Raw genomic sequence first — 15,399 nt, forward strand, 5'->3', positions numbered from 1 at the left:
ATGAAAAGGCGCCTGGAGACCTAAGTCCAACATCAAAATGAGGGTGGAAAAATGAGGCACGATCAAAAATAAATGGGGAGACCACCCTAGGGCTGACAGGCCCAACAAACAAATGATTTTCTTAACTCTCCCACGTTGACAAGGACGTCACAATAGAAAGGCTCCGCCCACAACTCTGTATGACTTCACCGGAGCCATAAGAAGACCTCATTGGCGTGCTGACGGCAGTTCCACACATTTTTTCCGTGCCTTCGAGGCGAACGGGAGGACCGACAACATAATACACAGTATACAAAATATATACACAAATACATACAGTGTATATATACATAAAAAGGAAAAGCCAAAAACTAAAGCATTTCCTAGCAACAAATTGAATGGTATATAAATGACATATGTCGGAAGGTTTTTGGTATAAGCAGGTGGACAACATTCAGTGAGGAATCCACAGGCAGATACAGTATCCACCAGAAAAAGCATTACCAAAGGTAAGTAACTTGTTCTTCTGATGGATACATCTGCCTGTGGATTCCTCACCTTTTGAATTGAATCCCCAAGCTTCACTCTCCTGGAGGAGGGTGTCCACCCGCCTATACCATAAAATCTTGCAGCACTGAGCATGCAAAATGGCCGTCCCTCCTAACCTCTGAATGCAAGCAGTAATGCTTCGCAAAAGTGTGGAGGGAGGCCCAAGTTGCCGCCTTGCAGATGTCTACAACAGGAACACCTCTAGCCAAAGCAGAAGAAAATGACTTAGCTCTGGTGGAATGAGCTCTAATACCTTCAGGCGGCTCCTTATTGGCCAGGGCGTAGCAGATCTTTATGCACAAGATGATCCACCTGGACAGTGTTTGTTTGTATACAGCTTTGCCCTTCATCCTTCCAACATAGCCCACAAACAGCTGGTCATCCAGTCTTAGGTCCCTGGTTCTGTCCAGGTAGGAGCTGACAGACCTCCTAGGGTCCAGGCGGTGAAGTCTCTCCTTCTCCTTAGAAGTGTGAGTGGGAGGATAGAAGGTAGGTAAGGTAATAGACTGCCCTAGATGGAAAGGAGTGACCACCTTAGGCAGGAAAGCAGCCCTAGTCCTGAGAACCATCTTTTCTGCATGAATGGTTAAAAACGGAGGTTTAGAAATAAGAGCCTGGAGCTCACCCTCCTGGCTGAGGTAACAGCGATCAGAAAAACCGTCTTGAAAGTAAGAAGCCTAAACGGGTAACTATGAAGAAGCTCAAAAGGAGAACCCATCAGGAAAGTAAGTACTAAATTCAAATTCCACTAAGGCATTATGAAGGAAGTAGGAGAAAATCTATTGGTGAGGCCCTTAATGAACGTCATAACAATGGGGGACTTTAATAAAGACGGCTGGTCCGGCAAACAGGGAAGCCGACAAGGCCGACAAGAAACCCTTTACCGTAGCCACAGTACACCCTTGCTGAGCCAAGGAAAGTGAAAAGCAAACTACATCAGATAAATGGGCCTTCAAAGAATCAATGGACATCTCTCCACACTATTTCACAAACTTGGACCACCTAGAGGAATTAATAGAATTGGTGGAGTGTCTCCTGAATGATAAAATAACATCCAGCACATCTGGTGGGAGAGAGAAAGAACTCAGGTTACCCTGTTCAATCTCCAGGCATCAAGGTGCAAGCTCTGGAGGTGGGGGTGTAGAAACTGCCCCAGCGACTGCGAGAGAAGGTCTGTTCTGAGAGGGAGATGGAGTGGAGGGTGTGAAGAGAGGTGAAGAAGATCTGTGTACCACACCCTTCCTGGCCAATCCGGAGCGATCAAAATGACTTGGGCCAGGTCTTGGCGCATCTTCCTCAGAACTGGAGGAAACAAGGGTATGGGAGGAAATGCGTAAAGGAGTTGCGAGCTCCAATCCAATTGAAACGTGTCCCCCAAAGCTCCCTGCATCGGATACTGAAGACTGCAGAACGATGGTCAGTACACGTTCTCCTGAGTGGCAAAAAGGTCCAACCGAGGAAAACCCCACATCCGAAAGATGTGATGGACCACCTCTGGATGAAGCCGCCACTCGCGATCGGCCGATTATTGCCAACTGAGACTGTGTGCACGTACATTTAGCACCCCGGCCAGATGATTTGCAAATACACAAATCTGATGGCCCTGAGCCCAGTCGCAGGGCCTCTCTGCAAAGACAATACAACCCTACCCCTCCCTGTTTGTTTATGTACCACATCGCGGTAGTGTTGTCCATCAGAACTTGAATCGACTGGATGCAAAGGGAGGGAAGAAAGGCCTTGAGAGCCAAACGTATTGCCCGCAATTCCAGAACGTTAATGTGAAGCAACCTTTCCTTTGGAGACCAAAGAACCTTGATCTCCAGATCCCACAGATGAGCACCCCACCCTAGAGTGGAGGCATCCGTGATTACTGTTGCCACAGGTGGAGGAGGTTGAAAAGGCTTCCTTGACACAGGTTGCCTGGTACACTCCGCCAAATCAGCTCTGCTGCAGTGTCTCTGGAGTTCTGACCTTCTCCCCGAGATCTCCATTGTGCTGATACGATTGCCCGTAGAGGCACCACTGGAGTGCCTACATGGGCCAGCATGCATGGTTGACAAACAGTATGCAGGAAGCGAACAGATAAAGCAGGCGTAGGACCTTCAGGACTGGAACAACCACTCTATCATGAAACAAAGGAATCATCTCCTGTATGTCTAGAATCATTTGCGGCGGCGGGAAAGCTCAACACATAGTAAAGTCCAGCACTGCCCCTATGAACAGGCTGCACTGAGAGGGCACCAGGTGAGATTCAGGTACATTTAACGAGAAACCCAAATTGAACAGAAGTTGAGTTGTTACTTGCAAGGGACGCAGCACCATCTCTGGCGACTTTGCTTTGAGCAGCCAGTCGTCCAGATAGGGAAAAACCGGAATCACTGACCTTCTGAGATGTGCTGCCACCACCACCATCACCTTTGTGAAGATCCGTGGTGCGGAAGTGAGATCGGATGGAAGGACCGCAAACTGGTAGTGTTGAGACTCTACCGTAAACCGGAGATACTTCCGATGCGACTTCAGAATAGGGATGTGGAAATACGCATCCTGCAAGTCGATCAACACCATTCTGTCTTCCTGCTGCAGCGCCAAAAGAACCTGAGCTAGGGTCAACATCTTGAACTTTCCCTGCCTGAGGGAAAAATTCAAAATCCCAAGGTCCAGAATCGGTCTCAACCGGCCGTCCTTCTTGGGGATCAGGGAGTAGCATCCCTGACCCCTTTCCTGTTCCCGAACCACCTCTTTCGCACCTTTCTGCAGCAAGGCAAGAACCTCCTGCCGCAAAAGCAGCAAATGGTCCTCTGAACACCATCCCAGGTAAGGAGGTGGAAACTCTTGAAAAGGCAGGGGTACCCATTTTCCGCAAGTTTCAAAACCCAACGGTCCAAAGTAACCGATTTCCAATCTTGTAGAAAATGGGACACCCAGCTCCCTACAGGACCGGCATACTCCAAGATGGGGGATCTAGAGCTGCTTTCCCGTGGTAACGGTGTTGGGGACAGGAGAGGAGGAGGAGGAGGAAGACTGTAGTTGAGAGCCTCCTCGCAGATGGCCTCTACCTTTTCCTTTGTACAACCTGTACAGAGGGTTCTGCTGCTGTGGCTGCTGACGACCTGAAAATAAAAGCCGCCTTCCCAAAGCCTTGTTACCTTTTGTATCCATAGCCCCTGGGCTAGGACTGCAGGCCCAAGGATCTTGCAGTAGCCCTACTGTCCTTGAAGCGCTGCAGGGCATAATACACCTTTGTTGAAAACAATCTAGATTCATCGAAGGGTAGATCGAGCAAAGTAGCCTGTACATCTGGTGAGAAACCTGAAGACCTAAGCCAGGCATGCCTCGTGGTAGCCACCGAGGAGCCAATCACCCTGGCGACCGAATCCGTTGTGTCTAGACCCGACTGAATGACCTGACGGACTGCAGCTTGAGTGTCTGATAGCGCTTCCAAAAATGAACACGGTCATCTTCAGGCAACTTAGGAGCTAATTGCTTGACAGAGTCCATTAGTGCATAAATGTACCGTCCTAGCAAACATGTGGTATTTGTCGACTTCAGAGCCATACTTGCTGAGGAAAACACTATTTTGGCAGACTGTTTCAGTTTTTTCGAGTCTCTATTCCCCGGGGTGGTTGGGAAGGATCCAGTTGACTGCTTGGAGTAAGAAGCCTGAACCACCAAGCTTTCTGGCGAAGGATGGGCAGAATGAAAAGCTGGATCACCAAAGGCAGGCTTATACCGTCTTGCCACTGACCTAGAAACTGCAGGGGCAGATAAGGGCTTATGCCACACCTCCATAATTCGCTCCGTCAACGCCTCGTTGAAAGGCAGCAGAGGCTCAACAGAAGAGGAAGGAGAATGCAACACTTCAGTCAATATATCTGACTTCACCTCAGCTGAGGGCAACTGAAGGTCCAACAGGTCAATGGCTTTCCTGATGACTGAGTGTTAAGGGGCAGCGTCCTGTGAAAGCAAGGCCTTCTGAGAAGAAAGCTCCCACTCCGGCGAAGTATCCAGGCCACTGGCCTCCCGTAGGCCCTCAAATGGAGTCAAGGATCTCCCCTCCCTCATGTTCTTGCTGGTACTCCTCTACCTCCAGCAGTCTTTGCGCTTCCCTCCTGGAACACTGTTAGGAGTGGCGCCAGTGCAATGGCGCCGGCGTCAAAGGAGGGCCTTCCGAAATAGGCAACAGCGCAGCTCAAATCCAGGAAGACGTGTGCCCAACACCAGACTGCGCCGGAGATTGAGGTATCAGAGTCGAAAACCTCGACGTCGGAAACTGCCATGACAGACCCGTCGGCTTGAAAGGCACGAATGGTGCCTGAGCATACTACTGGGGGATGCCCAAATTAAAGATAAGTGGAGCCACGGGGCCAGACTGCGCACCGGTAGGGTAAGATGCCTTGGCAAACATGCCAAACATTGGATTTAGGAAATGCGACAGATCCGCTCCTAGAAAAGGAGGATAAGGATCCGAAGCCCCCTGGTCTGGCTCCATCTGAGGCTTTACGAGGGTCTGAGGCTGCAGTGCTGGAGACATCAGAGCGAGTACAGGCGAAGCCGCAGGAGCAGGAGAAGACTCCCTGGGTGCTGGAGAATCCCTGGGTGCCGGTGAATCCCTCAACGCCGGAGAGTGAGCCGGAGTCGCCTGCAGAGAAGGAGTAGACGACGTTGAGATGGTATCCTTGTCTTGATGCCACTGTATGGGGGACCTCAAACCCCTGCCTTTGAAGATCAGCGTCGAGACCCTTGTCTTCTCATTTTCTTATGCTTCTTTGACTGAAGTATGTAAGGTCGACAACTTCGATCTCTTGTGACCCCTGTTCCCTATTTTCGCCTGCGCCATGAAGAGTTACGCCTCACGTTCCTTCAGCGCCTTCGGGTTCATCTTCTGACAGCACAAACACCCTTCAACCTCGTGGTCCGAAGAAAAACACCAGAGACAGTCATAGTGGGGATCCGTGATGGACATATGGCCCCCACACTCTCTGCAGGGCTTCAAACCTGACTTCTTCGAAGTAGCCATTCTCACTGCAACACGAAGTAGAAGATAGAAACAATGGTAGCACATGTAAAATGGGCCAAACACTGTAAAAAAGCAGAACCCCCATGGACCCCATCTGTCGTGCCCAAATATAACAAAAAAGAGGAGGGACAGAGAGGCACCCCTCGCTGAGCACTTTTTAGACCCCGCACACCCTATCCCCCGAGTCCAAATTCTAAGGGGAGCCTTAATAGCCCTTAGGGGCCCCACCTAGGGGACACATACAAAAGGAGAGGGGTCATATAGCTCCCCTCCCCAAGCCTTTAAATGCCCTAGGGACCCATCCCCCGGGGCCAGCTCATTTACTGTGTCATGGGGAGCCCACCCCAGGACACAGTTGTTTCCCTTCCTGCAATGATGAGGGCAGAGAAACAAGTGCATGCTCCCTTCTGGCAGGAGTATTTTTAAATATTCAGACAGACAGGAACAAACAAGAATGTCTGGTCCTAGGCGACAGGAGATTTAAAAATACTCCTTCTGGCTGAGTTCTGTTCTGTTTCTCAAACACATATAGCTCCCACCTGGAGGGGGCAAACAGAAATCAGCTGCTTCTCTAGGCGGGAGCAATGCCGGTTCCACCAACGTGGTGGTTGGTGGCTGCAATGGGTGGGCACCGAGGCACCCACCTATAATTTGGAAAATGCCCTGGAGGATGGGGTCCCAGAAGTCAAAATAGGCTTGGGGAGGGAGACCTTCTTCTTTTTATATTATTTGGCCTTTAAAGTTATTTATGGAATTGGGGTTCCCGGGCCTTTTTAAGGCTCAGGGAGGGGGATCATGCGGCCTCCTTATCCTTTTTATTGATTTCAGTCCCAGGGTATGGGGTCCCTATTCAGGCTCAGAGAGGGAGCCGCATGGCTCACACACCCTTTTTTATGTTTCGGTCACAGTGGATGGGATCCCCGGAGACCAAATTGGCTCGGAAATGGGGGCCCTACTCAGGCTACCCTCCCAATTTATGCTTAAAAAAATGGCAGCCAACATTTTGATTTTTTGTCACAATCATTCAGAAATCCTGAGGGATTGCGGTGAAAATTGTGGATTTTATTTTTTTACTCACAGGGCCTAGGGCAGCACGGTATCCTTAGCTTGCACCCTTATATCATAAACTTCAGGACAGAGGGATAAGGCCTCCAGTCCTGTAATAGCTGCCAGCAACATTCTTCTCATGGTGCTGGCATTCGCTTCCGTGGAAGTCTGACTACAGAAGGACCAAATTGGCCCAAAGGAAAAAAAAACTCCCTGGGCAAATTAGAACTCTCCATTTTATTTAAATTGGGTGCGAGGGGATCTTGCGACAGGCCCTCAGACCCAACCATTCAGATATGCAAACATTTGTGAACCTTAATTTTTCAAAAACTTCTGAACGTATTTACATCAAATCACAAAAAGCACAATCTATGGGCCAAAATCTAGCTTCCTAACAAATTTGGTGCAATTCCATTCAGCAGTTTTTGTAGTTGTGAATCTATGGAAAATGCATGGGGAAGTTTGCTTTTAGGACCGTCCTTTTTCATGGATCAAAAACTTTCCAGGAAGGAGCAGAGGTGAATTTGCTTATTTCTTGGAAAGTTTTAATGTGATCTGTCAAACAGAGGCCAAGTTATTAGCAAACCAAAATAACGCCTTATTCAGGAAAGCGATCCCAACTATGCCTAACCACATTAGAATTTACTTCTACGACCAGGTGTATATTTCCACATTTTTGCTATTCACCATTTCTTAGTGGAGATATACACCTAGGTGAAGACATAAGAGTCTCCACCCAGACTCCTACAACTTACACCTTTTTGTGAAGATCTTCGCCACCGGAGCAGAAAATATAGGGAAATGAAATCAAGTTAAAACGATACAACACACTAACTCCTAAATAAACTTTGTAAATTAACCGAAATTTATGATTTTTTACATATTCTTTTTCACTTTAAAATTAAAATCACCCACCCTCTCTTACATTTTTATTTAATTATTACCAAACTTGTTTATACGTGTTTTTAATTAATTTGAAAAATATTAGACTTTTTAAACAAAGTTGAAAATATAGAATTGTGTATTATATTATAATATTTAGGATTATTTATGTTTATGTTTTTCACCTTAAAAACAATTATTACAACCTACATTTACTGATTTTATCAGCCACACTACAAATATAAGTTACACTTCTATGACCTTAAAAACATTAATATTCATATATTTTAAATGTATATTTATTTAAATTTATTTTAGATTATTTCCTATGGGGGTTCGGGTTATAGACTCTTTTTGTTGCAGTACAAGTGGGTGACCATGTGTGGTGCTGATCTTACTCCAAGGTTAGGCTAAGGTTAATTTAAGCTTGTTTAGCCACAATTAATTAATTAATAAAGATGGTGATACACGGGAATGCTGTTATTCACACCCCACAGCTTTTAAAGTTAACCAAGTGCCAGTGTTCTCTGCAGTTCATTATGTATCACCAAAATAAAAGTGCTATTGTGTTTACCAGATACTCACTGACAGCCTCTTAAATTTTCTAAGTCAACAATCCTCCCTTTTCAGAGGCAGTGTTTTCAGGTATCACACTAATGCATGGGTGAAATCCAGATGTACCTCAGGGCAACTTCTAAAAACGTTAATAGCATGCTTGTGCTCTCCTAGGTAGGTCTAGATCAGAAATTTCCACTTGCACCAAAAGTGGCATATTTGATCATTTATACTCTGTTAAAATCCTACAGAAAAATCTCTGTTTTGACACATATTTATAGCGTCGAGTTTTGTATTACTCTAAACTCACCCCTCTGAGACAAGACTGCTTGCATCTTGCCAAGTCAAGAACTGCTAATAAGGATCCAGTGAATAACAGAGGCATCTTCCAAGATGCCTTTGTAGACAAGGGTTATCAAACTGTGGCCACAATTAAGAGGGTGAGGGACTTGGGAAAACTAACTAGATGGCAAGGTAATTGGTGTAGGCTTTTTGTTTTGCATGTGCCTTAGTGGTGGAGGATGGGATGTCTTGGGTCAAGCCTTGTAAATCCTTTGCTTTGCTGGGGTAGTCCAATGTGGGATGATTGTATGAAGGAGATAAAAGATAAGTGGCTTAAATAAGTCAACATGAATGATGCGAAGTATAATAAATCTGTTGTGAAATTATGAATGATATACCGTCTTTCATGATCGGTAAAAGCTGAAGTTAATGCTGCAAATACTTGAGGATGGAAAACATAAAGTTCCCGTGCTAACACAGGCTCTGCATTTATGAATTAAGAATAGACTACTGTTAGAAATGGCCATCTCTAGTTGGCAGAGGTAGGTACCTTTGTCCAAATACGGTCCCTTGCTTCTAGTCAGGGTAAGGGGGACACACTTCTAAAATAACACCCGCTCACCTCCTTGGTAGCTTGGCACGAGCAGACATGCTTATCACAGAGGCAGTGTGTAAAGCATTTGTGAACCCATACAGTAATACAGTGAAAACACTACAAATGGACACCACGCCAGTTTAGAAAAAGAGTAAATCTTTTATCTAAACCAACAGGACAAAATACGATAAAAATCAAACATACAATACTCTAGAAAAAAGGACTTGTGCAAAATACCCTTTAAATTGCAGGTAAAACAATAAAACACAGTTCTTCCGACTCTGTAGCTCTTCCTGGGGCTACCGCGATACTGACTACAACAGAGTCTAACAAATCCATCCGACCGTGTCAATACAGGCCAGCTAAAGCGCCAACAGACTCAGACACAGGACCTTTTTTGTTGCGACCAACACATCGGTGTGAGTCGGTCAGGGTAAACGTTGCGGTCGCATTGTGAAGCGGAGAGTTGAGGGTGACTGACATGTAAAAAAAGGGAAGGTTAGGGCCTGGTAAATGTGTGCACTTGCCAAGTACTAGACAGCACACAGGCTCGGCAATGGCAGGCCAGAGTTAAATTTTAACAGGCTGCTTCTGTAAGTGGCACAATTAGTGCTGCAGCCCACTAGCAGCATTTGATTTACAGGCCCTGGGCACACACAGTGCACTGTACTAGGGTCTGACTAGTAAATCAAATATGCCAATCATGGAATCACTAATCCATAACAACAATTCAAAAAGGGAGCACTTACACTTTGGTACAGAACTGCAGTGGCAAAGTGCCCAAAGCATCTAGACCAGCAAAATGGAGTCCAACACACAGCAAAACACAGGAAGCAAAGGCAAAAAATGCAGGGGAGATCCACGCCAATGGTGCCAGGTCTAACAACTACAAATTTAGAAAAGTGGTGTACGTGCTCTGAACTTTCAACAGCCTGACTTAAAAATGAAAATAATCAGAGATGTGAATATTCTAGACCCTGAGCGATTACTGCACTTTGAGCATTAGCCTTTAGAACAATCACTGCTAGAAATGCAGATGAGGTATTTAAACCATTAGTTAATTTAACACAGCTAATGTATTAAATGGTAACAAGAGGTCATTCCCAAGTACCTAATCAAAGCGTTTTTCTCATATGCTTTGGAGAAGAGGCTGAGGCATACTAGTAGGAGCTGTGATGAACATCCAGAAAGTTCATGCATATCTCATGCATGTTGTCCTACAAACCAAGGGACTAACTACATTTCACAAAAGTGTTTTCCTATATAGCTGGACTCCACCTGTTTGACTGCACCTAATTTGCAAAATTTGCTTCCAAAAGAAGCCCAGCTCAATTACAAGGTGATTTTTGTTGTTGCGTCTAATGGCCATTTAATACTTGTTTTGCTTGTCTTCAACACCAGTACGTATACACCACCAAAGTTTTAAGCTCAATTCAAGTTAAGATCCTTTAAGTATTTTTGTTCTTACTTTTTCTGAACTTTAAGTTTCTTTTCATAGGGCCATAGAAATCGGAAGACCTCAGTGATAATCATCTGACAATTTTGTCTGGTAGATGTCTAGATGAATAGTGTCAAGAGTGCACACCTACCGAAGCTCATTGCATGCCGCTAACAGGCCTGACTATCCCGGCTTCCAATGCAGTGGACACGCCCTTGTGCTGCCTCCCCAACGATTCTTCCCATGTTTTAGCGTATTGACAACCGATCACAACACTTGGCTATGGTATACCTATGCTAATAGTACTCTCCTAGACCAAGCATTGAGGTAGGGGGTGTTTGGAACATTGATATGTTTGACAGATGTTTAGGCAATTGTACCTTTGCTACAGTCAAATGCAGTATTAATCTGACATCTAAAGTGAATAGTTCAGCTACATATCTGAATGAAGTACATAATCCTGAGATGTGGTGACAATCTGTCTGAAATAACTGAAGAAAATACAGATTATTAACTCCTTTTTTGATGCCAGTCAACATGCAACAAAAGCTGACCATTCATTGGTTACTAGTCAGCGAGGGACTGAATTTTGGATCCTTTCTGTTAGTCTGCAAGCTCTGTTTGGAATGAACAACCACACATTCATAATAAATGCCACTGCAGTAAGCATTCTCAGACTTTCACATGAGCAACACAGGAAGCAAAGGCAAAAAATGCAGGGGAGATCCACGCCAATGGTGCCAGGTCTAACAACTGCACATTTAGAAAAGTGGTGTACGTGCTCTGAACTTTCAACAGCCTGACTTAAAAATGAAAATAATCAGAGATGTGAATATTCTAGACCCTGAGCGATTACTGCACTTTGAGCATTAGCCTTTAGAACAATCACTGCTAGAAATGCAGATGAGGTATTTAAACCATTAGTTAATTTAACACAGCTAATGTATTAAATGGTAACAAGAGGTCATTCCCAAGTACCTAATCAAAGCGTTTTTCTCATATGCTTTGGAGAAGAGGCTGAGGCATACTAGTAGGAGCTGTGATGAGCATCCAGAAAGTTCATGCATATCTCATGCATGTTGTCCTACAAACCAAGGGACTAACTACATTTCACAAAAGTGTTTTCCTATATAGCTGGACTCCACCTGTTTGACTGCACCTAATTTGCCAAATTTGCTTCCAAAAGAAGCCCAGCTCAATTACAAGGTGATTTTTGTTGTTGCGTCTAATGGCCATTTAATACTTGTTTTGCTTGTCTTCAACACCAGTACGTATACACCACCAAAGTTTCAAGCTCAATTCAAGTTAAGATCCTTTAAGTATTTTTGTTCTTACTTTTTCTGAACTTTAAGTTTCTTTTCATAGGGCCATAGAAATCGGAAGACCTCAGTGATAATCATCTGACAATTTTGTCTGGTAGATGTCTAGATGAATAGTGTCAAGAGTGCACACCTACCCAAGTTCATTGCATGCCGCTAACAGGCCTGACTATCCCGGCTTCCAATGCAGTGGACACGCCCTTGTGCTGCCTCCCCAACGATTCTTCCCATGTTTTAGCGTATTGACAACCGATCACAACACTTGGCTATGGTATACCTATGCTAATAGTACTCTCCTAGACCAAGCATTGAGGTAGGGGGTGTTTGGAACATTGATATGTTTGACAGATGTTTAGGCAATTGTACCTTTGCTACAGTCAAATGCAGTATTAATCTGACATCTAAAGTGAATAGTTCAGCTACATATCTGAATGAAGTACATAATCCTGAGATGTGGTGACAATCTGTCTGAAATAACTGAAGAAAATAGAGATTATTACCTCCTTTTTTGATGCCAGTCAACATGCAACAAAAGCTGACCATTCATTGGTTACTAGTCAGCGAGGGACTGAATTTTGGATCCTTTCTGTTAGTCTGCAAGCTCTGTTTGGAATGAACAACCACACATTCATAATAAATGCCACTGCAGTAAGCATTCTCAGACTTTCACATGAGCAACCACAGGCTCACATCCAATGGGAGAAGAGAATGTTGATATCCAGGATTACACTAGAAACACTGGACAACTATTTAGAGTATCTCAGATACTAGGCTCCCACTTGCATATTTGTACGAATGTAAAAATACAGTTTTTAAATAAGCACAATAGGCAAGGTTGTGCATGTGTTTATTTATAGGAAGGCAGAATATATGACAATGCTAGAGGCATCGGAAGCACTATAAAAATGTAGAATGTTTTTATTATCTATTTATTCATTTTATTGGTTATATATGTAGCACAGACCTGGGTCCAGGATGGTGTGTAGAGGGGCAATAAAAGACTTTAAATGTGGTAACGAGGAGATATATGTCAAGCAAAAGGGGCAATGTCACTCAGTGCAGCTGAGGACAGTTACACAAATGATCCAGAGGAACTCATTTGCAATAAACATTTTTGAGGGATGGGGTTGTATAGATCGCAAACTAATAAGGGGGAAGTTGGTAGTTGCAAGCAAGGGTGAGTCAGTGAGGTGTTTCAGTTATAGTGTAAAATGGTGGGTTTACAGATCATTCCAGAGACTAGTATAGTGTGATGCAAAGAGACAATTCACACCTAAGATTTGGAGCACAGGCAAAAAAGGCTTATTCCATACTGATTTCGCATAGACCTTCTGCATCTCAACCTCCAGGTTGTGTTGTAAACATTAGAAATGTAGAATGAGGTCATCTTTATTTGAGCAGAAGGAACGTAGACTCTCAGTATATCAAGCACAGATTTTGGTCTGTGAAATGTAGGCTAGTCAATCTGTAGATACAGCTGTGTCTATATTAATTTGTACTGGTTATCTTGGTGCTTTCAATATTTCCATATGTTTGTTTACTAGTGAGGGAGGAGGGAAGGAAAAGATGACTGTGAACCTCTTCAGGCTCCCTTGTGCAACTTGAATTGCATGTGGTTTATTAGCTTCTAAGAAGAACCACTACAGTTAGATTCTATAGGCCTTTTCCAATAGTACATTTCAAGCAATGGCAATAATGTCTGTATGTTCATAATCAAAGAGAACGTGGTTCATATCACACCCTCTTACCTGAATTGGTAAGAGAACGTATCCATTATCCTCTAAAGCCCCTTCCACAGCATCATTAAAGTTGGGGTAGCGAACCCGGGGGCAGTCCAGTCCTGGAAATAAATCTGAAATCAAGCCCAGGAACAGAGGGACGTCCTCAAATACAAACTTTGGAAGATTCATGTCTCTGAGAGCCCGCATCAGTACCACATCCTAGACAAAAAAGAAGTTAAAACATTACCTTCTGAAAAGAAAAAAAAAAAAAAACACTTTTAGGTACAAAACAGGTATATGTGGATTTCTAAATGTACCTCTAAAGTAACAACCACAACTAAAGTGCCATCTCTTGCATTCAGGGCACACACCAAATAAAGGGAGGGATCATTGGCTTACAATATATGATGAAGTTCAAAGTAGGTAGAAACGGGGACAAGACTGTGGATAAGAGCAAGAGGCAACAAAGAAAACCAACAGCAAAGGCAATGCTGCCCTACCAAATGACACCGTACTGGAAAGGTGAAGCAGTGCTGCTCCTTATGATACCCTCTACTCAAGAGTAAGAGTCTGAATAAGGTTAGTCCAGACTTGGACGACCAAAAAGCTGTATGTGCAGCAGAGAGGTTGAAGCATCCACACATGTGCACAATGGAGGAAAACGACAGATGATGATACATATGTTAACATATACAAAGGGAATACAAACTGTAAAGAACAAGCGGTAAACACCATAGTGGTATAAATCTATGATGATGGTCAGCCATGGTATCAAATGTAATGAGCATAATCATTGACCAGATACTTTGAAGCAAAGCTTCAGAAAGGTCAGAGGTTAATATGGAGACTGTGTAATGTCTGTGGTAGGGGAAAGGCAAAAAAGGGGCACATTGCCCGATCCTGGTGGTCCTTCACTGGTGCAAAGTTCCATGTGACAGCCTTGGAAATCAAAGCAGTTTAGAACTAAACTTGATGATTAATGGTTTTATAAGAACAAGGGGTTTGGTGTAATCTAAACAAAGGGGATAGACCTGCGACACGTTAAATAAAAGAAATTAAATAAAAAGATCCACAGTCTTAAGTGTTACAACCAGTCACACCCAAAAATCAATGTATACCATGCTGGTGTTTGTCAATCAGCATTTAGCTTATACTTATTGGAGAGGTAACCAGAAAAATAAACCCTATATTGTGGGAGAGTACATAGGAGCCTCAGTGGTACCAGTACATTTGACTAGTTTGGGTTTTACCAGACCACCACAGCTGTGTATAGCTAAAGCTCCCCTACCTGTTCAGGACAACCTCGTGGCAGGTATGGGAGCATATATTAGTTGGGCGGTGGGGTGTTAAACTTTCCCTTGTGACACATTCTCTCCTATTAGCAGTAGGATCATAAACCTCTTGACAATCATGGGTTAAGACCCTGTGGTAGGGCTTTATCTGGGCAACAGGCACACTAGCAAATCACCCCCTACATTTCAAAAGGTCATTAAAGGTGCAAAATCCTAAAGGGGACCACTGAGTATACCAGAAAACACCCAGAAAAGGCAGCGTAGCCATCTTGGTGAAATGCAGAGCCTTCATGTTGAACTGGGTGGAACTAACTCCTTACACAAGCAGATCATGAACAGCGTGGGTCTTGGCTGTCTAGCACCAATCCAAATGTCTACGTCAGAAAGGGAAGGCAAAAGGGTCCCCATCCCTAGTATATATGGCAGGTCAGGTTAGAGGCAATGGGAGTTGCAGTGGAACTGGGTTCAAGACTAATACAACCTCTTATCTTTATTTTCAGGTAGTAAATATCCTCAGCAGTATAAAGGGAGAAACTACCAAGGCAGGGGGAGGGAAAAGTGTCCCCTTCTCCAAAATGCCTGGCAGGGCATGTTGGAGGTGAGGTGGGGGGGGGGTGATTTACAGTGGACCAGGATGCTAGCCTAATACAACGGTTGTATGACGCAACCACACATGCCATTATTACGCATGCCCTAACAACGCGGTCATTACAACGACAGTGT

At 44.3% G+C, this 15,399-nt stretch overlaps 1 protein-coding gene across 1 annotated transcript in view; it reads right to left on the reverse strand.

Moving 5' to 3' along the window:
* DNAH10 (dynein axonemal heavy chain 10) overlaps window positions 1-15,399 on the reverse strand; it is a 1,995,301-nt gene that overhangs the window by 960,765 nt on the left and 1,019,137 nt on the right. The window contains exon 37 of the mRNA XM_085636177.1: window positions 13,412-13,603. Within this exon, the coding sequence (XP_085492303.1) occupies window positions 13,412-13,603 (192 nt within the window). The remainder of the gene's footprint in view (window positions 1-13,411; window positions 13,604-15,399) is intronic.

This window comes from Triturus cristatus, chromosome 11 (assembly GCF_964204655.1).
Source record: "Triturus cristatus chromosome 11, aTriCri1.1, whole genome shotgun sequence".
In the NCBI taxonomy this organism is placed as follows: Eukaryota; Metazoa; Chordata; class Amphibia; order Caudata; family Salamandridae; genus Triturus; species Triturus cristatus.